At 42.3% G+C, this 24,303-nt stretch overlaps 1 protein-coding gene across 2 annotated transcripts in view; it reads right to left on the minus strand.

Moving 5' to 3' along the window:
* Positions 1–24,303, minus strand: part of CYB5B (cytochrome b5 type B) — a 45,537-nt gene that overhangs the window by 18,229 nt on the left and 3,005 nt on the right. For both annotated transcript variants that reach the window (XM_017850804.1, XM_017850803.1), the window contains exons 2-3: positions 2,321–2,449; positions 1,459–1,488 (exon numbers count right to left, since the gene is read on the minus strand). In XM_017850804.1, coding sequence (XP_017706293.1) covers positions 1,459–1,488; positions 2,321–2,449 — 159 coding nt within the window. The remainder of the gene's footprint in view (positions 1–1,458; positions 1,489–2,320; positions 2,450–24,303) is intronic.

The raw sequence follows: 24,303 nt of genomic DNA on the forward strand, positions 1-24,303 counted from the left end.
CGCCCGTCTTGGCCTCCCAAAGTGCTGGGATTACAGGCTTGAGCCACCACGCCCGGCCTTAATATATTTTTTTTAAAGGATTCAAGAATGGATAATACATGTGTTAGGAGGAGAAGACAAACAACCAACAGTTGTTACAAAGTGTTTTAAGAACCATTTCATTCCCCTTTCAGAAACAATTCAATAGTTCAGAGTAGCAGTCCAGCAAGATGGAAGAGTTAATTTACACAAACACTCTGGATTGGAGGGCAACAGATGGCAGACACTGTTAAGCAAGCAATCTCTTGAGTTAATAGAATTCTTGTGTCTAGGCCAACTTTAATTGCTGTGTCAAACCTATTCAGTAATTCCAGCTCAATGAGGAATGGGAAGCAAGCAGCAAGGAGGAGAAAAAGGGGAGGGAGGCAGCATCACTTTCCTATGTTCTAGGTGGCACCTAAACTGCTGTCCCTTTAAGAGTGCTGTGTAACAGCTATCTGAAGGACAGAAACTAAGGAAAAGTGTTAGGGAATAGTTAGGGAATAAGGGAAATGAACCACCTAGCATGTGGGAGGCAGAAAATGGTTCCATATTTTCTTCCTGGTAGGTAATGCAGTACACATTAAAGTTTTCAAACACTCAAATACTTCGTCTTTTGTTTTTGCTGTGTTACTAAGTAACCGGGAAGGGTGTGAGCCTATTTGAGCCTACAGGATAAAAGAATTAAATTTAGAAAATAAGTACAGAAAGGCCTCTGTATTACAGATAAAGAAGATAACCTATAAGAAACAAAACAACTTTGAAATTATTTTTTTCCAACACAGAAACAATTATTATCACTTGTTCTACATAATATAAAAGTAAGGTATTTTTCTATAACTGAACCCATAAACTAATGTCTTTCAAAACCACACAAGGCATAGCTTTGGAGCTTCAGGGTTTTTTTTTTTTTGCTTTTTTTTTTGAGACGGAGTCTCACTCTGTCGCCCAGGCTGGAGTACAGTGCTGCAATCTCGACTCACTGTAAGCTCCGCCTCCCGGGTTCATGCCATTCTCCTGCCTCAGCCTCCTGAGTAGCTGGGACTATAGGCACCTGCCACAGTGCCCGGCTCATTTTTTGTATTTTTAGTAGAGACAGGGTTTCACCGTGGTCTCGATCTCCTGACCTTGTGATCCGCCCACCTCGGCCTCCCAAAGTGCTGGGATTACAGGTGTGAGCCACCATGCCCAGCCAGGTTTCAGTTTTTTTTTAAAAAAAAAAGTGTATAGAAGCATTAGCAAAATGTTTCCTGCTGTTCAAGACTCAGCTATTCTTTTTTTCCTGAGATGACAACAAGTCCAAATTCCTGAAAATAGTATTTTGCTTGGGGAAAAGTAAATACTTTGTAACTTCTCTTGTTAAGAAAAAATGTTTCAAAAAGCAGTTCTACTTGAGTAAACAGAAATATAAACACAGAAGACAAACCGATGACTTCTTACCTTGCTACCATTTTCAGGTTTAAGGTCACTCTGTTAAAAAAAGGAAAACAAATAATATTTTAAGACATATCCAAATGAATTCTCATTATATGCTTGTTTCTAACTTTGGAATATAAGACTATATTCTGGTGATAGTGAATTCCCTGGGAGACTTGAGGATCATAGAAAGATAGCCCTACTCTAAGCATATCACGGTCCGTTGTTAGCATGGTATATACAGACAGTTTTAAAAGTCCCTAATTACTACCTTTAGCAAGGAGCCTGCAAAAACAAGCAAACCACTATTTTAGGTAGAGGTATTATTGACTGCGTTACAAAATAAATCAACACATAAAAATAATCCACAATCAGTTCCCTTAGCTTTTTAGAGATACTACATGTGCTACCTGGCAAAGAAGCTATATCCTAACACAGTAAGACTAGACAATTTTGGAGAAAATTTAGCCTGATGGCTAGGTTGAATGAATTTCCATCTTAACAATTCTTTTTTTTTTTTTTGAGATGGAGTCTCGCTCTGTCACCCAGGCTGGAGTGCAGTGGTGCAATCTTGGCACACTTCAACCTCTGCCTCCCAGGTTCAAGCAATTCTCATGCCTCAGCCTCCCAAGTAGATGGAATTACAAGGGTGCACCACCACACCCGGCTAATTTTTGTATTTTTTAGTAGAGGCAGGGTTTCACCATGTTGGCCAGGCTGGTCTCGAACTCCTGACCTCAAGTGATCCGCCTGCCTTGGCCTCCCAAAATACTGGGATGACAGGTGTGAGCCATCACGCCCAGCCAATAATTCATTTCTTCATCCTGTTCTGCAGCTATTGAGTAGTTTTCTCTGCATAAGGGTTGCTAGCGCTGATAGTTCTTACCGGATGGATATCACCAATATAGTACTGCTTTAGCATTTCTCTGGCATCAGAGGAGTGTCCTACATCTTCAAAGCTTTCACTTGCATCTACACCAGCTTGTTCCAGCAGAACCTCTTCTCCTCCAGGGTGCTACAAGGAAAATATATTTACTGAACTGAGGGTTCTCTAAAAAGCAAACCAACAAGTTACTTTTCCATACCCCTTTCTTCCTTTCTCCCTTTATTAGAAATAATAGAACAAATTGACACTGTGTGCTGCCCGGTAAGATGCAATGGGAAGAACATAGCATAACTTCTGTGATACTGTGGTCAAAAATGCATAATATGGGGATTACTGTGAGGACACCTAGGACAACCACAAATTTAGAATATTCTAGAAAATCTCTCTGGACAGGTCTGGCCTGTGATCTCTAAAGATACCACCATCATGAGAAAGTAAAAGAAAGAGTGAAGAAACTGTTCCAGATTGAAGGAGGCTAGAGAGACATGACAACTGGGAACAATGTGCAATCCTAGGTTGGTTCCTTTTGCCAGTATTATTAAGATAACTGCAGAAACCTGACTGAGGACTCCAGGCAAAGGGTATATGCAATTCTTCATTCTATTCTTGCAACTTTTCTGTAACTTTGAAATTGTTTCAAATTAAAAAGTTAACTTAGGCCAGGCGTGGTGGCTCATGCCTGTAATCCCAGCACTTAGGGAGGCCAAGACGGGCAGATCACTTGAGGTCAGGAGTTTGAGACCAGCCTGGCCAACTTGGTGAAACCCTGTCTGTACTAAAAATACAAAAAGTGCCAGGCATGGTGGTGGCGGGTGCCTGTAGTCCCAGCTACTCAGGAGGCCGAGGCAGGAGAATTGCTTAAACCTGGGAGGGGGAGGTTGCAGTGCGCCAAGATCATGGCACTGCACTCCAGCCTGGGCAAAAGAGCGAGACTCTGACTCAAAATAAGTGAAGAAATAGATAAGTTAACTATATAAAGTAGTGCCTCAGGAAGCAGATTCTATAACTATCAGCTATGTGACCCTGCATAAGTTATTAAGAAATTGAGATGTCTTTGGTTCCTTACTTGTAAAATGGAAATGTTAGTAAGAGTACCTATCTTGACAACTATTGTACATATTAAATGAGATAAGCATATAGAACACTTTGTACTCCAGAAGAGCATAATATAACACCATCTACGATTTTTAAATGTAGATACATATATGCATATTTATACCCATGCATAAAATATCTCTGGAAATGGTAAAAGAACCTAGTGGCTGGGAGATAGGGTAGAAGACTTCACCACATACTCTTCTGAAATTGTGTGTTTTTTTGTTTGTTTGTTTTTTGAGATGGAGTTTCGCTCTTGCTGCCCACACTAGAGGCACTGCACTCCAGCCTGGGCGACAGAGCGAGACTACGTCTCAAAATAAAATAAAATAAAATAAAATAAAAAATAAATAAACTGTAAATATTACTTCCCAGTCATAGTCACTAGCCAATGAGCTCCCTGAGGATAAGGATAACTTCTATTTTTATCTCCTAAAAGGTCTCCACCCAATGAGTGGGTCTCACATCCTAGTATTTAAGAATGCTATTTTAAAGCAAGAGTAAAGTAGGCCCGGCGGCGGGGCTCCAAGCCTGTAATTTCGGCACTTTGAGAGGGGCGAACGGGGCGGATCCCACGAGGGTTTCCAGGGATCGGGACCCATCCCCTGGGCTAAACATGGTTGAAAAAAACCCGTTTCTCTACTAAAAAAAATTTTTACAAAAAAACTAAAGCTGGGCGGGAGGTTGGCGGGCCGGGCCCTGTAGGTCCCAAGGCTACCCCGGAGGGGCTGAGGCGGAGAAGGGGCCGGTAAAACGGGGGAGGCGGAGCTTGCAGTGAAGCTTGGGGGATCCCGGCCCCACCTGGGCACTTCCCAGGCGTGGGCGAACCAGAGGCCAGAACTTCCGTCTCAAAAAAAAAAAAAAAAAAAAAAAAAAAAAAGAGTAAGATAGCCACCATTCATTTGTTATTATATCTGAAACTCTCAGGTGTGTTCTTTGTTGTGGAACTAAGTCATCAGTTCTGGAATTATGTCCCAATTTGTTCTATATATCTAAACTATGAACGGTATTATTTCGTTTTGACACATCCCAACTATTGTGTTGCCTTTCAAAGTAGAATGACAACAAAGTTCTGTAGTAGATTACGACATTTCAGGGAATGACTGAATTTATGACTTGCTACACAGTTCTTTCTAGAAAGTACTTTCACTTTCATCCATATCTCGCCACTTATAAACAAGAGAAATCACAACACTTTTAAAACATTAAGTAAAAATTATATATTCACTGTGGTAAATCTGGAAAAAAGAATAATCAACTAGAGTCCTGGAACAGAAATAAGTCCAGTTAACAATTTGGTGCATAAAATTTCATTTCCTGTGTATTCTTTCAATCATTTCAGCCATTAGTCTACAATGTTCTATGGAACCCTTACTATTTTGTGTGGTAGGCAGTGATAAATAGAAGTTTTCTGTGTTCTCACAAAGTGAATTCATATAGTACATAATGTTTTATAGCCTGCTTTTTTTTTCACTGAAGCAAGTGGGGGTCAGAGCGATCAAACAAAATTCTTTGGTTTAATAACTTTCACTCTAAAATGTGATCTTAATAGAGATGGCTTAGAATAAGCAAAAAGATGTCAGGGAGCTCTTGGTTTCTGTTTAGAACTCCATAGTCTCCAGACATAGTGAAAATCAAATGGATAGAGGGCTGCCGTGGGCCACTGGCAGCCCAGCTGGAGGAGCTGAAATCAGTGCAGTAGGCCCAAGGCTGTAGCAGGGTCCTGGCCAGTCTTAGGCCAAGATAATACTCAGGCTGAGGGAGCACGAGAAGGCCTCGAGGAGAACTCAAAGAGCCCCAGCACCCCAGGAGAAGCCAGACCAGCTCTCAGTGAAGGAGCTACTGTTCAACTCCAGCATCAGCCACTAGATGGTCCTGCCCATATTTATCATCTCCTTCTTCTCAGACATGATCTGCCACTACATGTTCACCCTGGTACAGAGCGACAAGAAGCTCACCCAGGAGCAAGTTGCTGAACAGTTAAGTCCTAATTTGAAGCAGAGCCTTCAGTGAAAATGGAAATTACATTCCCAAAAAGTCTTTTCTTGACATGAGAATATTACATCGACAACCCAGAGGATAAAAATATCACCACTTCCTCCCACTATGCTCTCAGGCATGATGAAAGGAAATATAACAAATGTCATCCCTATGATTCTTACTTGTGAATGGGTCAACATGACATACTCAGGCACTGTTGCAACCAAGGTCCTATTTCCACTGACCCTCTGTTTTCTGTTGTTGTTTGTTTGTTTGTTTTGAGACGGAGTCTTGCTCTGTCGCCCAGGCTGGAATGCAATGGCACCATCTCGGCTCACTGCAACCTCCGCCTCCCAAGTTCGAGCGATTCTCCTGCCTCAGCCTCCCAAGTAGCTGGGATTACAGGTGCCTGCCATCATGCCCGGCTAATTTTTGTGTTTTTAGTAGAGACAGGGTTTCACAGCATTGGCCAGGCTGGTCTCTAACTCCTGACCTCAGGTGATCCACCCGCCTCGGCCTCCTAAAGTGCTGGGATTACATGTGTGAGACAGTGCGCCCAGCCGACCCTCTGGTCCTATCCTGCAGCAAGTTATCAAACTACTCACATTAGATCCACCCTGAATGAGCTCTGTATCCTGGTATTTCCTCAACGTATTTGGACTTCAGAGAATTTACTGTGATTCTGGGCCAAGATAATGGCAATTGACCAATAAGAAATGAGGCAGGAACAGATAACCAGAGCAGCCATGGCCATGCCCACAGACACCAGCAAAGCTTCCAAGACAAAGTAGAAAGTTTTGGAGCTGATGCATTACCAGTGGACACCAGATGATGTCAAAGAGCTCATGGGCAAAGACCTTCACTTTGAAGGAAGTCCAAAAAGGAGTTACAAGACCAAGTGCCATGGCTCACGCCTGTAATCCCAGCACTTTGGGAGGCTGAAGAGGACGGATCACTTGAGGCCAGGAGTCTGAGACCAGTCCAGCCAACGTGGTGAAACCCTGTCTCTACTAAAAGTACAAAAATTAGCTGGGCATGCTGGCACTCGCCTGTAATCTCAACTATTCCGGAAAACCACTTGAACCCAGGAGGTGAAGGTTGCAGTGAGCCACGATCGCGCCACTGCACTCTAGCCTGGGCAACAGAGTAAAGCTCTGTCACAAAATAAATAAATAAACAAATAAATAAATAAATAGTTACAAGCCTCTATTTTTTGAAGACAAAGCAGTAAAGATTAACTCTGCCAGAACTTGGAGTAGCCCTTAACCTGCTAACTTGTGTTTGAGCTAGAGCCTCTCAGAATTAAAAAAAAGAAAAAAAAAAAAAAAAAAAAGGATCGCTAGGCACAGTGGCTCACACCTGTAATCCCAACACTTTGGGAGGCCAAGGCGGGATGATTGCTTGAGGCCAGGAATTCAAGACCAACCTGGGCAACCAAGCAAGACCCCGTTCTCCACAAAAAAAAATTTAAAAATTAAAAAAGTATCCAGGCATGGTGGCCTGTAGTCCTGGCTACTCAGGAAGCTGAATTAGGAGGATCGCCCAGGAGCCAGGGAATTCAAGGCTGTGGCGCCACTGCACTGCAGCCTGGGCAACAGAGCGAGACCCTGTGTCTAAAAAAATTAAAAATACAATACATAAATATTAAAAAATAAAACATAATAATTTAAAAAGAAAGATATATGAGCCTCTCAGCATACAGCAAGGATCATTCTTATCTGAGCCAGGTTTCCCTTTATGCCTGAAACTAGAAAAAATGAAGGGCGTGTGCTGGATGATTTACAGGCAAAGAGCCATTTTAAAAATGTTTTACATTTTCCTTCTGGTGACTCTAGAAATGAAAGGCAGAGAAAGGGGAAAACTTAAGCTAGCCAAAATATAAACGTTTACCAAAAATTCAATCTTTGAAAAAGCATTATTATTTTCTGAAAGATTTCATGTAAACAAAAAAAAAAAGGGCCGGGCACGGTGGCTCATGCCTATAATCCCAGCATGTTGGGAGGCCGAGGCGGGCGGATCACGAGGTCAGGAGATCGAGACCATCTGGCTAACACAATGAAACCCTGTCGCTACTAAAAATATAAAATATTAGCTGGGCGTGGTGGCGGGCACCTGTAGTCCCAGCTATTCAGGAGGCTGAGGCAGAAGAATGGCAAGAACCCAGGAGGTGGAGCTTGCAGTGAGCCGAGTCTGCGCCACTGCACTCCGGCCCGGACAACAGAACAAGACTCTCTCTCAAACAAAAAAAAAAAAAAAAGAAAGGAAAAAGCATTATTACATTATAACTAATTATTGATGTATATAAAGTCTGACTTTTAATCACAGCTAAGCTCCTATTTTCTTGGGAGGATCGCAAGCACCCTGCAATTTTTTTTTTTTTTTTTTTTGAGGGCGGGTGACGGAGTCTGGCCCTCTGCTCGCCAGGTCTGGGAGTTGCCAGTGGCCGGATCTCAGCTCACTGGCAAGCCTTCCGGGGCCTTCCCGGCGGTTCACGCCTATTCTCCTGCCCAGCCTCCTGAGTAGCGCGTGGGACTACAGGGCGCCCGCACCGGTCGCCCGGCTAGTTTATTTTTTTTTTTTGTCATTTTTTAGTTAGAGACGGGGTTTCCTACTCGTGCTTTGCCCAGAGTCGTCGGGTCTCAAGTCTCCTGAGCCTCGTGATTGCGCCCCGTCGTGTGGTGGCCCGCTCAAAGATGCTGGGATTACAGGCTTGGCCACCGCGCCCGGCCAACACCCTGCATTTTATATTTAATTGTTAGTATTTTTATAACTTTCTTTACAAAAGTAATAATTTTCATTATCAAAAATTTCGAAACTATAGATAAGCAAAATGAATCTCCCTGTATTGTTCATTTTGAGCCTACAGGATGACATGAAGAGCAAATATGTGAAAACTTCATTCACACAAACTCTTTTCAGACAGATTATCCAGGGCCAGGAGACGTAGCAAACCTTCTTTATATATTAATACTATCCAGGGAAAATTAGTGACCCTGACATACTGCTAGATCTATTTCCTAGAACTTTCAGGACCATCAAAGACAGGTTAAGTAATGGGAAGTTCTTGATCTAGAGTTGAGAATATTATCAAACTCACTGAAAAAAATGAGTTTCTATACAGTATATGTCCAGTCAGTTGAACTAAAACCCCAAATATTCTAGATAAGAGTTTACATAACTTTTAAGAAGGCAGAGAGATCAACTGCTGGCAGACATGTAGGTGGGGTTGCACAGGAATTTTCTGTCTGGAATAAATGTCCAGGGAAGTGGCAGGGTACCATTTCTGTATCAACAGGTAGATGAAATTTGTATAATGAGCACTGTAATCAAGAAAGAAGTGACTCTTGACTACAAATTAAACCACCTCGCTTTCTCTTTAAGAAACAAATCAAAGAGAAGTAAGGCTGGTCGTGGTGGCTCATGCCTGTAATCCCAGCACTTTGGGAGGCCGAGGCGGGCGGATCACAAGGTCAGGAGATCAAGACCATCCTGGCCAACATGGTGAAACCCTGTCTCTACTAAAACACAAAAAATTAGCTGTACATAGTGGCATGTGCCTGTAGTCCCAGCTACTCAGGAGGCTGAGGCAGGAGAATCACTTGAACCCAGGAGGCGGAGGTTGCAGTGAGCCGAGATCGTGCCACTGTACCCCAGCCTGGATAACAGAACAAGACTCCACCTCAAAAAAAAAAAAAAAAAGAGAAGTAAAACTGGGAAATCAGAGTATCTGTGGACTGTATTAATGTCAATATCCTGGTTGTGATATAGTACTAAAGTCTTGCAAAATGTTACAAATGGGAGAAGAGTACAATGGATCTCTATCATTTCTTACAACTACATATGAATTTACAATTATCTCAATAAAAATTTCCATTAAAAAAGAAATCAAATGAAGGCCAGGCACGGCGGCTCATGCCTGTAATCCCAGCACTTTGGGAGATCAAAGTGGGAGGATCGCTTGAGCCTGGGAGTTCATGACCATCCTGGACAACAAGTGAAACGCTATCTCTTTTAAAAAAATAAATAAAAAATCAAATGAGATCCCCTAAATATATACTGAAATGTGTAACAGAGATATGTATTTACACACACACACAAAACACACAGGCCATAGCTGCATTATTCATTACAGTCCCAAACTGGAAACAGCCCAAACGTCTATAGCAGACTATATATAAATTGAGATATAATAATATAATGGAATCCTAATCTGCAATGAAAAAGAATGAACCACTGCCACATACACAACACATGAGAATGCAATATGTTGAACTGAAGAAACTAGACACAAAAGAATATACACTGTGAAATTTCCATTTATAAAAAGTTCAAACACAGGCAAAATGAATCTATGCTGTTATGGTAATACAGTGGGTACCTCTGGGGATGAGGAAGAACCAGATGGTGGTTATACAAGTGTGCTCACTTACTACAGTGACATCTTATGGCTAAATCTCAAAAATATAGGCAGTATGTAAAGTAGTCAAATTCATAGAAACACAAAGTAGAATGTGACTGCCAGGTGCTGGGGAAAGGAAAAAAAGGGAATTTGTTTAATGAGTATAGTCTCATTTTTGCAAGATGTAAAAGTTCTGAAGAACCCTGATTCACAACAATATTCAATATTCAAAATTTAAAACAATTGAATTGTACACTTAAAAATGTTTAAGATAGGCCAGGTGCAGTGGCTCAGGCCTATAATCCCAGGACTTTGGGAGGCTGAGGCAGGAGGATCAGTAGAGGCCAGGGGTTGAAGACCAGCCTGGGTAACACAGCAAGACCCACATCTATATTAAAAAAAAAGAAAAAAAACTGGCCAGGTGTGGTGGTGCACACCTGTAGTCCCAGCTACTTGGCAGGCTGAGGCAGAAAGACTGCTTGAGTCTAGGAGTTCAGAGCTGCAATGAGCTATGATCACACCACTGCACTCGAGCCTGAGTGACAGACCAAGACCCTGTCTTTAAAACAAACAAATGTTTAAGATGGTAGATTTCGGCTCACACCTGTAATCCCAGCACTTGGGGAGGCTGAGGCAGGTAGATCACCTGAGGTTGGGAGTTTGAGACCAGCCTGGCCAACATGGCGAAACCTCATCTCTACTGAAAATACAAAAATCAGCTTGGTGTAGTGGCCCGCACCTGTAATTCCAGCTACTCAGGAGGCTGAGGCAGGAAAATCACTTGAACCCAGGAGGCGGAGGTCACAGTGAGCAGAGATCACGCCACTGCACTCCAGCCTGGGTGACAGAGACTGTCTCAAAAAAACAAAAACAAGGCCGGGCGCGGTGGCTCAAGCCTGTAATGCCAGCACTTTGGGAGGCCGAGACGGGCGGATCACGAGGTCAGGAGATCGAGACCATCCTGGCTAACACAGTGAAACCCCGTCTCTACTAAAAAATACAAAAAACTAGCCGGGCGAGGTGGCGGGCGCCTGTAGTCCCAGTTACTCGAGAGGCTGAGGCAGAATGGCATAAACCCAGGAGGCAGAGCTTGCAGTGAGCTGAAATCCGGCCACAGCACTCCAGCCCGGGCAACAGAGCGAGACTCCGTCTCAAAAACAAAACAAAACAAAACAAAACAAAAAGATGGTAGATGTCATGCTGTTTTTACCATAATATAAACTTTTAAGTAAAATACAATTAAAAATAGAAATAGGCTGGGCCCAGTGGCTCACGACTGTAATCCCAGCACTTTGGGAGGCCAAGGCAAGCGGATCATGAGGTCAGGAGTTCCAGACCATCCTGGCCAACATAGTGACCCCATCTCTACCAAACCCCATCTCTACCAAAAATATCAAAATTAGCTAGGTGTAGTGGCGGGCACCTGTAGTCCCAGCTCTTCAGGAGGCTGAGGCAGAAGAATCGCTTGAACCCAGGAGGCGGAGGTTGCAGTGAGCCGAGATCGAGCTCTCAGTTGATTTTTCACAAGGATGCCAAGTCCATTCAGTGGAGGAAAGAACAGTCTTTTCAACAAATGATGCTGGGAAACTGGATTTCCACATGCAAAGGAAAGAAGTTGAACCCCTACCCCCCACCACATTACAAAAATTAACTCAAAATGGATCAACAACCTAAATATAAAAGCTAAAATCGTAAGACTCTCAGAAAAAACATAAGGGTAAATGTTCATGACCTTGGGATTGGCAATGGATTCTTAGATATGATACCAAAAGCATGGGCAACAACAACAAAAAACAGATAAATTTGACTCCATCAAAATAAAAACTTTTGAGCATCAAAGGACATCAAGAGTAAAAAGACAATCTACAGAATGTGAGAAAATATTTACGAATCATATATCTGATCAAGAATTAATATCCAGAATATATAAAGAACTGTAACCTAACAACAAAGACACTCCAATTTAAAAGTGGGCAGAGAGTTGGGCGCGGTGGCTCACACGCCTGTAATCCCAGCACTTTGGGAGGCTGAGGCGGGCAGATCACGAGGGCAGGAGATCGAGACCATCCTGGCTAACAGGTGAAACCCTGTCTCTACTAAAAATACAAAAAATTAGCCGGGCCCGGTGGCGGGCGCCTGTAGTCCCAGCTACTCGGGAGGCTGAAGCAGGAGAATGGCGGGAACCCGGGAGGCGGAGCTTGTAGTGAGCCGAGATCGTGCCACTGCACTCCAGCCTGGGCGACAGAGCGAGACTCCGTCTCAAAAAAAAAAAAAGAAAGAAAAAAAGGGCAGAGAAAGAGCTCTCTCGCTCTCTCTACTTCTTCTCACATCCAAATTTTTAAAAAGGCAAAGAACTCTAGTAGACATTTTCCAAAGAAAATATACAAATGACCAATAAGAAGATGAAAAGATGTGCAATATCAGCAGTCATTAAGGAAATGAATTCTGTCAGAAAGGGATTCCCCAAACCAAAAAAAAGAAATGAAAATCAAACCATAACGAGACACCACTTTACACCTGCTAGGATGACTACAATTAAAAAAAAAAATCAAAAAATGGGTTCTTTGTATATTGCTGGTGGGAATATAAAATAGTGCAGCTGCTGTGGGAAATAGTTTGGAGGTTCCTCAAAAAGCCAAACATAGAATGTCCATATGACCCAACAATTCCACTCTTAGATATGTCCAAATGAATTAAAAACAGATTCACACAGATACTTGTACACCAATGTTCACTGCAGCATTGTTCACAAAAGCCAAATGGTGGACAACCCATGCCTATAAACAGATGAATAGATACACAAAATGTGGTATATACATAAAATATTATTCAGCCTTAAAAATGAATGAAATGGGCCGGGTGCGGTGGCTCAAGCCTGTAATCCCAGCACTTTGGGAGGCCGAGACAGGCGGATCACGAGGTCAGGAGGTCGAGACCATTCCGGCTAACACGGTGAAACCCCGTTTCTACTAAAAAATATGAAAAATTAGCCGGGCGAGATGGCGGGCGCCTGTAGTCCCAGCTACTCGGGAGGCTGAGGCAGGAGAATGGCGTGAACCCGGGAGACGGAGCTTGCAGTGAGCCGAGATCCGGCCACTGCACTCCAGCCTGAGTGACAGAGGGAGACTCCGTCTCAAAAAAAAAAAAAAAAAGAATGAAATTCTGATACATACTACAACACGAATGAACCTTGAAGACATTATGCTAAGTAAAATAAGCCAGATACAACAGGACAAATAGTGTTGATTCCATTTATATCCTAGAGTAGTCAAATTGATAGAAACAAAAACTAGAACTGTGATTACGAAAGGCTGGGAAGAGGGGGAAAGAGGGACTTATAGGTACAGAGTTTCAGTTTGGAGCAATGAAAAATTCTGGAGATAGGTGGTAGTGATGATTGCACAGCAATGTGAATGTACTTAATGCCACTGAACTGTACACTTAACAATTAATAAAATGGTAAATTTTATGTTATATATATTTTACAAATAAAAATAAAACAAAACACATTATGCTAAGTAAAAGAAGCCAAATACAAAATGACAAATATTATATGATTCCATTTATATGGGGTACCTAGAAAAGGCAAATTCAATAGAGACAGAAAGTAGATTAGGCATTAGCTTGAGTTTGGGGAGAGGCATACGGAGTTATGGCTTAATGGTTAGAGTTTCTGTTTGGGATGGTAATGAAAAAATTTTGGAAATAGATGGTGGTGATGACTGCATAACAATGTAAACATAATTAACGCCACTGAATTATACAATTAAAAATGGTTAAAATGGCAAATTTTGTTATCTATATTTCACCACAACAAAAAAAGAGTAAAGTTAGGTTTACATATCTATAATTAATATAAACTAAAAATGTGCTTTTGTCTGAATCGTAACAAAACAAGACAGAAGTATATGGGAGGTTATGCTCAGTAGTCTAGATTAACCGTCTATACTATTCAAATCCACTAGACACTCAAAATTCCTCCCTACTTTTATTAAGTAAACCTAGCAAGACAGTAGGTATTTCCCATTTTCTTCTAGGATTTGCTTTGTATTTAAATTTCGTGTGAACTTGCAAAAACCATTCTTCCAACCTGAATAGCCTTGTACTTTAACACTAATGGACTCTGTGTCTACTTTTTTTTTTTTTTTTTTTNCGCCTCGTCGCCCGGCTAGTTTTTTGTATTCTTTAGTAGAGACGGGGTTTCACCGTATTAGCCAGGGTGGTCTCGATCTCCTGACCTTGTGATCCGCCCGTCTCGGCCTCCCAAAGTGCTAGGATTACAGGCTTGAGCCACCGCGCCCGGCCGTCTACTTAATATTATGTACGCAGTTACACAATATTAGAAATGAAATGTTTCAAATAAACTATACTGCTGCCGAGATTATAAACCGCCAAAAGAGACAAAACAATGATTGTGATCTATTCATTTCTATCTAAGTCAAGCAATAATAATCAAGTGAAATACTTTACAGCTACAAAGGAAATTTCGCAATGTCCTCTTGTGAAAAATTTTATCCAGTTCAACTGTCCAAAGAATATGTGATAGGAATAGGGGAAATCTATTGACTTTTCCTTAAGTTCATTTACTTTACTAAGTACTATTGGAACACAGACAGAAAATCTGTTTCAACAGAGAAAGAGGACAAATTCCTTACGGAAAATAATACTTCCAGATTACTAATTCTATGGAAATAGGGGACTGCCGGGCAGAAAAGAGGAGAATGTGAAGAATGGCAGCTACAGAATAAAAATCTTGTTGGAAAAAAAATTACACAAATTCTCTGTGGGTGGAAATTCCATAGTGATGTAATAAAAATATAACAATGGAGATATACTAGAGACCACCTGACTTGGAAAATTAAATCTAGAAATATTAAGATTGAGGAAGTGCAAAATTAGGCCTGGTGATGAAAAGGGGGTTCCTCTAGCTAAACACGTTACCTCATCAAAATAAAACATGGAGGTAAAAATTTTGGAGAGGACAAAAACTACTTCCTAAAAAACAGTCTGCAGGGCAGAGAAAGATAACAGACCTGGGGGGTGAACAGGAGGAAATGGTGCAGGTCTATAGGTATTCGCATTTGGGTTAGAATGAGCCTGATAAGAAAAGGCTGTCACCTGAGAGGCAAACCAGCTGGCTGCCAGGAATGGTGTAACCTTGGCAGGGTCTGAAGTGCAGGTCTGCAGATCCAAACATAACTTGACATCCTTATCCCCACAAGATGGGGTCCCACTGCACTGATTCTCACAACGCCATAGGTTCCTTCATGGTATTTATGTATCACAATTGCAATTATTTATTTAACATCTTTCTTCTCCATCAGACTAGATAAACTCCATTGGGAACAGAGACCACATCTGTCCCATTCATGGCTGTTTTAGAACACAGTCTGGTGCCTGGAACATAATGGGAGCTAGGGAGTGAGCACACACACAGCTCACAAATGCGAACACACACTTGTGTGTTCTAGGATTTGCTTTGTACTTTAACACTGTTAAAGTGCATGCCATGCCCCTGGGCAAAATGAATACATAAATGAAAGTAGATTCCTTGATCAGGTCACCTCACCTGGGCAGTGGTAGAGGTTAAATTCTGCCTCCTCGGCCAGGCGTGGTGGCTCAAGCCTATAATCCCAGCACTATGGGAGGCCGAGGCGGGCAGATCACAAGGTCAGGAGATCGAGACCATCCTAGCTAACACGGTGAAACCCCGTCTCTACTAAAATACAAAAAACTAGCCGGGCGAGGTGGCGGCGCCTGTGGTTCCAGCTACTCGGGAGGCTGAGGCAGGAGAATGGCGTGCACCCGGGAGGCGGAGCTTGCAGTGAGCCCAGATCGCGCCACTGCACTCTAGCCTGGGCGACAGAGCAAGACTCCGTCTCAAAAAATAAATAAATAAATAAAAATAAATAAATTCTGCCTCATCTTATTTCTCACCTTCCCAGAACTAACCACTTGGAACCACTCTTGGCAGAGAGTATTCTTTCTATAAAATTATAATATGAGGCCGGGCACAGTGGCTCACTCCTGTAATCCCAGCATTTGGGAGGCTGAGCTGGGAAGATCACCTGAGGTCAGGAGTTTGAGACCAGCCTGACCAACATGGTGAAACCTTGTCTCTGTTAAAAACACAAAAAATTAGCCAGGCGTGGTGGCGGGTACCTGCAATCCCAGCTACTTGGGAGGCCGAGGCAGGAGAATTGCTTGAACCCAGGAGGCAGAGGTTGTAAAGAGACCGTGCCAGTGCACTCCAGCCTGGGAGACACAGTGAGACTCCATCTCAAAAATAAATGAATTAATTAATTTAATTATAATGTTAATTCCACTGGCCAGGCAACAATCAACTTTCTTTTGACCAGCCTTGGAGAAATCCAGTAGGAATTATTAGTCAAACTCCAAAGCTTTCAAGAAATACCCTAGGATTGTACCAAATAGAGCCTGCATTCTCAGCAGTCTTAAGGCAAGGCCACTCTATACCTCACACAACAATTGCTTGGGCACAGATCTTCCCTGCAAATCCAAGTCATCTAATTTATCTCTCAATCCTTCAAAGCACTTGCCACTTGGTACTCAAAAGATGCTGCAGGAAACAATGCAATTTTGTATTAAATGCAATTTTGTATTAAAAACAAAATAATCACTAACACTTACTGAGCTCTTTAAGCCAGGTAATATGCCATAGTAAATCTATATATGCATTATTTAAATTACTTGTTACAACCACAACTACCCTGTGAAGTATGTGCTATTATCTCCATTTTGCAGAGGGAAAAGGGCCTTTACAGAGCCCTTTACAAAGTTCCACAACTATTAAGTGGTAAAGTAGCAAGCTCAACCAGACACTTGGACCCCAAAGCTAACACCTAGCCACTAAAAAAAATGCTTTCAAGTCAAAACAACAAACAACCCAATTTTAAAAAGGGCAAGACCAAACAGATACTTCATAAAAAGGCATAAATAAATGGCCAATAAGCCCATGGAAAGATACAACATCATTAGTCATCAGGAAAATGCAAGTTAAAACCACAATTATATACCATTACACACCCATTACAATGGCTTTTTTTTTTTGAGACGAAGTCTTGCTCTGTCGCCCAGGCTGGAGTGCAGTGGCGCGATCTCGGCTCACTGCAACCTCCACCTCCCAGGTTCAAGCGATTCTCCTGCCTCAGCCTCCCAAGTAGCTGGGACTACAGGCATGCGCCACCACACGTGGCTAACTTTGTATTTTTAGAAGAGATGGGGTTTCACTATGTTAGCCAGGCTGGTCTCAATCTCCTGACCTCGTGATCTGTCTACCTCGGCCTCCCAAAGGGCTGGGATTACAGGCATGAGCCACAGTGCCTGGCCCACCACACACCCATTAGAATGGCTAAAAGTAAAATAACTGACAAATACCATGTGTCAATGAAGATGTGAAGAAACTGGAAAACCTACATTGTGGTGGGAGTATAAAATGATATAAACACTTTGGGAAATGCTCTGGCAGTTGCTTAAAAAGTTAAACAGACACATAACCTAGTAATCTCACTTCTAGCAATTCTACTACTAGGTATTTGCCCAGGAGGAATAAAATCATACGGCCACACAAAGATTTGTACATGACAGTTCCTAGCAGTTTTATTCATAATAGCCCCAAACTGGAGACAACGAAAATGTCAATCAACAGGTGAATGGATAAACAAATTTTGGCATGTTCACACAATGAAATCAGAAGTTACAAATCACTGATAATACAGAAAAAATAGATGAATCTCACAGATATACTGAGCAAAAGAAGCTAGACAGAAGAGTACTTACTATAGTGTTAGAAATAAAATCAGTGTGTTTGGGGACAACACTGGTAGAAATGTTCTATACAGTCATGTGCCACACAATATGGTCAACAATGGACCATATATATGATGGTGGTCCCATAAGATTATAATAACATATTTTTATTGCACATTTTCTATGTTTAGATGCACAAATACTTGTTACTGTGTCACAACTGCCTACAGGTTTGTACAGGTTTGCAGCCTAGCAACATGAGACTATACCATACAGCTTAGGTGTGTAGTATGCTACACCACCTAGGTTTGTGTAAATATACTCTATGATGTTCATAAAGGGATATAATCACCTAATGATGCAGTTCTCAGAATGTACCCTCATTGTGAAGTGACCCATGACCGTATATTGATTGTGATGGTGATTATACAGATGAGACATTTGTCAAAAATCACTGAACTCTACAGTCAAAATCTGTATATTTTATTGTCCCTACATTTGATTTCAATTAAGATTGTCATTAATCATCTAAGTCATTAAGATGATTTAGAGAAAAAGTGACAGCAAAATATTGATAAACCCAAATGTTTATCAACAGGATACTGCTTAAATAAATTATGATCCATACAATGAATCCTATGCAGCTGTGGTGAAGGAGGAGGAGGGATGCCAGTTATTGCTATGGAAAGATCCCTGAGATATACAGTTAAGTGAAAAAGGCAAGACACAGATCAGTGTGCATAGTATGTTATCTTTTGTGTAAAAAAAGAGTAACTATATTCACCTTGGCTTGTATATGCAAGAAGAAACTACACAAACAATGGTACACAAACAGCGGTAGTTAACTTTAGAAGGCAGTGAACCTGGGCAGAGGGGAAGGTAGCTTTTCACTATATACCTGTTTGACCTACTTAAGAAATGAAAAAATTACCTAGGTTCCAGGAAAGGGGTAACTGTTCTAACTCCCTATACCACATTCCCAATCGTTCCAAATTATATCTAAAATGTGAACAAAGCTATAAAACAGACCTAATTCCATACTCTGCAGCCATGAAAAACATTGAGGCAGATCCTAGGGTATGGTTAAGAGTACAGGCCATAGGCCAGGCGTGGTGGCTCAGGCCTGTAATCCCAGCACTTTGGGAGGGTGAGGCGGGCAGATCAACTGAGGTCAGGAGTTCAAGACCAGCCTGGCCAACGTGGCAAAACCCAAGGGGAACATCACACACCGGGGCCTGTCGTGGAGTGGGGAGAGGGGGCAGGGATAGCATTAGGAGATATACCTAATGTAAATGACGAGTTAAGAGTTGCAGCACACCAACATGGCACATGTATACATATGTAACAAACCTGCATGTTGTGCACATGTACTCTAGAACTTAAAAGTATAATAAAAAAAGAAAAAAATACAAAAATTAGCCGGGCATGGTGGCAGGTGCCTGTAATTCCGGCTACTCGGGAGGCTGAGGCAGGGAGAATCGCTTGAACCCGAGAGGTGGAGGTTGCAGTGAGCCAAGATCACACCATTGCACTCCAGCCTGGGTGATGGAGCAAGACTGTCTCAAAAAAAAAAAAAGAGTAGAGTACAGGCTATAGGGTCACAGTGCTCGAGTTCAAACCTCACCTGTGTCACCTAACTTTATGACTGTGAAAGCTCCTCCTCTGCTCCTGTTTTCTCATCTCTAAAACGGGTTTTTGGGAAGCTAAAAGAGAAATTACATGTAAAGCACTTAGAATAATAAGCACCCAATAAATACTATGACAACTACTAGGGCAAATCAACTAATAGAATACTATGACTCTATTTCTGTATATATTTGTACATATTTGTATATATAAGTATATACATGTTTGTACATATAAGTATATGCACAGAAGATGTAGTATTCAAATTATTGGGATTGAAATAGTTTAGCCTAGCCTAACTTTAATGTGTTCAGAACACTTACGTTCGCCTACAGTTGGGCAAAATCATCTAACATGAAGCCTAACTTATAATAAAGTGTTGAATATTTCATGTAATTTATTGAATACCATACTGAAAGTGAAAAACAGAATGGTTGCATGGGTACTAACATGTCACTTTCACACCATGGTAAAGTCAAAAAATTTTAAGTCAAGCCATAGTAGTCATGGACAGTCTGTAAATTGCTTCAATGCCATCCCTCATCTTAAAACATGTCAGTGGTTTTCTATTATCTTTTGGATCTAATCCAAACTACCTACCTGACCTTGCATGTCCTGGCTCCCGCCTAGCTCTCTGGCCATTCTTGTCCTTCCTTCACTACAGACACAGCTTCTTTCAGTCCCACTGATGTGCCAAACTCTTGTTTGACTTCAAATGCTGCTGGAATGCTCTTTTCTGTATTCTTTCCAAATCAGGTTCATGACCACCAGCTCAATTAAAAATTATCTTCTCACAGAGGCTTTCCCCGATCACTCTTATTAAATTAAATCTTTCCTGATTTTTCTTTCTCGTTTGTTTTCTTCATAAAAGTGCCACGATTTAAAATTATTTCATCTGTCTGTTTTTGTTTTGACTCCTCTAGAATGGTGGCTTCAAGAAGGCAGTATCATGGGGTTTTTTTGTTTTGTTTGTTTGTTTTGAGACAGGGTCTCGCTGTCACCTAGGCTGGAGTGCAGTGGTGCTATCTCGGCTCACTGCAGTCTCGATGTCCTGGCCTCAAGCCATTCTCCCACCCCAGCCTCCTGAGTGGCTGGGACTACAGGCTCATGCCACCATGCTCGTCTAATTTTCGTATTTTTTGTAGAGATGGGGTTTCACCATGTTGCCTAGGCTGGTCTCAAACTCCTGAGCTCAAGTGATCTGTCCACCTTGGCTTACCAAATGCTGGGATTACAGGTGTCAGCCACTGCACCCAGCTTTGTTTTGTTTTTAAGACAGAATCTCACTCTGTCGCCCAGGCTGGGGTTCCATATTTATTTTTATACACCACCAAGGCCTACTACTACACAGAACTTAACAAATATTTGTTGGGTTAATAAAATGTTATCTCATTTACAAGATGGGTCCTAAAGTAATATTCTCATTTATGGTGACAGTTTCTAAAAACATTTATAGGCCGGTGCTGTGGCTCACACCTGTAATCCCAGCACTTTGGGAGGCCAAGGTGGGCAGATCACTTGAGGTCAGGTGTTCGAGACCAGCCTACCCAACATGGTGAAACCCTATCTCATAAAAATTAGCCAGATGTGGTGGCAGGCACCTGTAGTGCCAGCTATTCCAGAGGCTGAGGCAGGAGAATCGCTTGAACCCAGGAGGCAGAGGTTGCAGTGAGCTAAGATAATGCTACTGCACTCCAGCCTGGGTGACAAAGCAAGACTCCATCTTAAAATAAATAAATAAATACGCATATAAAGTTTTAAAATAGGGCTGGGCGTGGTGGCTCATGCCTGTAATCCCAGCACTTTGGGAGGCCCAGGTAGGTGGATCACCAGAGGTCAGGAGTTCAAGACGCGCCTGGCCAACATGGCGAAACACCATCTCTACTAAAAATAGGAAAATTAGCCGGGCGTGGTGGCATGCACCTGTAATCTCAGCTACTCAGGAGGCTGAAGCATGAGAATTGCCTGAATCTGGGAGGCAGAGGTTGCAGTAAGCCGAGATCATACCATTGCACAGCAGCCTGGGTGACAAGAGCAAAACTCCGTCTCAAAAAAAGAAAAAAAAGTTTAAAAAATCACAATGTGGCCGGGCGCAGTGGCTCAAGCCTGTAATCCCAGCACTTTGGGAGGCCGAGACAGGTGGATCGCGAGGTCAGGAGATCGAGACCATCCTGGCTAACACGGTGAAACCCCGTCTCTACTAAAAAATACAAAAAACTAGCCGGGCGAGGTGGCAGGCGCCTGTGGTCCCAGCTGCTCGGGAGGCTGAGGCAGGAGAATGGCGTAAACCCGGGAGGCGGAGCTTGCAGTGAGCTGAGATCAGGCCACTGTACTCCAGCCTGGGTGACAGAGCAGGACTCTGTCTCAAAAAAAAAAAAAAATCACAATGTTACTTCAAGTCACTCTTTTGACAAATGGTTATCCATATACAAGTCAATGGCTTCCAAATTTTCACTTGTGATACCCAGTAAGAAAATAATTTTACACTGCAATCCAGTAAACACCATATACATGAGACATTATAGGCCAGGCACAGTGGCTCATGCCTGTAATCCCAACACTTTGGGAGGCCAAGGCGGGTGGATCACTTGAGCCCAGAGTTTGAAACCAGCCTGGGAAACATGATGAAACTCCATCTCTACAAAAAAATACAAAAAAAATTAGCTGTGTGTGGTAATATATGCCTGTAGTCCCAGCTACCCGGGAGGCTGAGGGGGGAGGACTGCTTGAACCCAGGAGGCAGAGGTTGCAGTAAGCCAAGATGGCACCATTGCACTCAAGCCTGGACAACAGAGCCAGACTGTCTCCAAAAAGAAAAAAAAAAGACATTATATATAACTGAACAAAGTTTCACAAAATTTTACTCTTGATAAGAGAGATGCACTTTGATATTTTCTATTCAATGTCATAAGATATTACAATCATTTTATGTGATTTTCTAAACTACTAAATAGTGGAAAGATAATTACATGCTCTACTTTCATTCATGATTTCAACAACTTACGAATGCACTGATTCAAACAATGCAAAATTAATCTGCTAGGGAAAGATAATTCAATTATATTACCAATTCTAAACTACCATATTCAAACTCCAGTATTACACTCTAACCAGTCATCAATCAAAAAAAATGGTAACCTACAGACACAGGACACTTAGATTAGCAACCCCTTGCTAAAGGAGGGGCCCCAAAGTGACATCAGAGTGGAAAGAGAAGGATAAACGCCAATGTAAGTCTTCCCTCTCTCACCTAATAGCAACCCAATTCTTGAAGACTCATAAGCCAAAAACTTTGGTGTTATCGTTGACTCCTTTTTCTTTCATTCCCCAAATCTGGCGCACCATTAAATCCTATCGGCTCTTCCATCACAACACATCCAAAATCTGACACTTGTTCTGGTCCAACCCACTATCTCTTGCCTAATTACTAAAACAGCCTCCTAACTGAGCTCCTCAATTTTGCCCTTGTCCTCTTGAGAAGATGAAGCCAGCTGGACTTCCTGGGTGGAGTGGGGACTTGGAGAACTTTTCTGTGTCTAGCTAGAGGATTGTAAACGGCCCAATCAGAGCTCTGTGTCTAGCTAAAGGATTGTAAATGTACCAATCAGCACTCTGTAAAAACACACCAATCAACACTGTGTCTAGCTAAAGAATTGTAAATGCACCAATCAGCACTGTGTAAAAAATGAACCAATCAGCACTCTGTAAAATGGACCAATCAGCAGTCTACAAAATGGACCAATCGGCAGGATGTGGGTGGGGACAAATAAGGGAATAAAAGCTGGCCACCCCAGCCAGCAGCAGCAACCTGCTCAGGTCCCCTTACATACTATGGAAGCTTTGTTCTTTCACTCTTCACAATAAATCTTGCTGGTGCTCACTCTTTGGGTCCGTGCCACCTTTAAGAGGTGTAACAACTCACGGTGAAGGTCCATGGCTTCATTCTTAAAGTCGGCGAGACCAAGAACCCACCAGAAGGAACCAACTCCAAACACACTCTTCCTTCAGTCTTTCCCAACAATGTAGTCAGAATGATCCCATTAAGCCATTAAGTCACATCATGTCACTCTTCTGCTCCAGTGATTTCCCATCTCAGAATAAAAGCGAAAGTCCTTCCTAAAAGGAAGTTGCATGTGATCTGCCCTCCCCTGATCATTCTGATCTCATCTGCAAGTATCCAACCACTGTGGCCTCCCTCACTGTTCCTCAAACACACCAGACATCCTCCCATCTTAAGGCCTTTGAACTTGTTTCCTCTGCCAGGAAAGCTCTTCCTACAGATATCCTCATGGCTAGCTCCCTCACTTTGCTCCTGGCTTTTACTTAGTCATCTTCATAAAGTTATCTCGCCACCATTGCTAAAATTTCAAACCCTCCTCCTCACACCACATACACATTCCACAGTCCTCCTCCCTGTATTATTTTTCTTTTTTTTTGTGATGGAGTCTCGCTGTATCACCAGGCTACAGTGCAGTGCCACAATCTCGGCTCACTGCAACCTCCATCTTCTGGGTTCAAGTGATTCTCCTGCCTCAGCCTCCCGAGTAGATAGGACTACAGGCACATGCCACCACGCCCAGCTAATTTTTGTATTTTTAGTAGAGATGGGGTTTCACCATGTTGGCCAGGATGCTCTGGATCCAGACCTCATGATCCACCCGCCTCAGCCTCCCAAAGTACTGGGATTACAGGCGTAAGCCACCGTGTCCAGCCCTCTGTATTATTTTTCTTCTTAGTGCTCACCACTACCTAACATAGTATATATTTTAGTTATTTATTCTTATTATCTGCCTCCTGTGCCATGTAATCTCCATGAGGGCATAGCTGTTCATTCACTACTAAATCCCCAGCACCTAGAACAGTGTCTGGCACATAGTAAAGGCTTAATAAACAAGTGAATGAATGAGTAGGCTTGGAATGAACAAGAAAACAGAATAGTTTAAATAAGAATAGCTAATTAGGCTGAGTGCAGTGGCTCACACCTGTAATCTCAGCACTTTGGGAGGCCCAGGCAGGAGGATCCCTTGAGCCCAGGAGTTCCAGACCACACTGGGCAACATAGTGGGACCCCAATTCTACAAAAAATTTAAAAAATTAGCCAGGTGCGGTGGTG

Source organism: Rhinopithecus bieti, unplaced genomic scaffold (genome assembly GCF_001698545.2).
Source record: "Rhinopithecus bieti isolate Rb0 unplaced genomic scaffold, ASM169854v2 scaffold_32081, whole genome shotgun sequence".
In the NCBI taxonomy this organism is placed as follows: domain Eukaryota; kingdom Metazoa; phylum Chordata; class Mammalia; order Primates; family Cercopithecidae; genus Rhinopithecus; species Rhinopithecus bieti.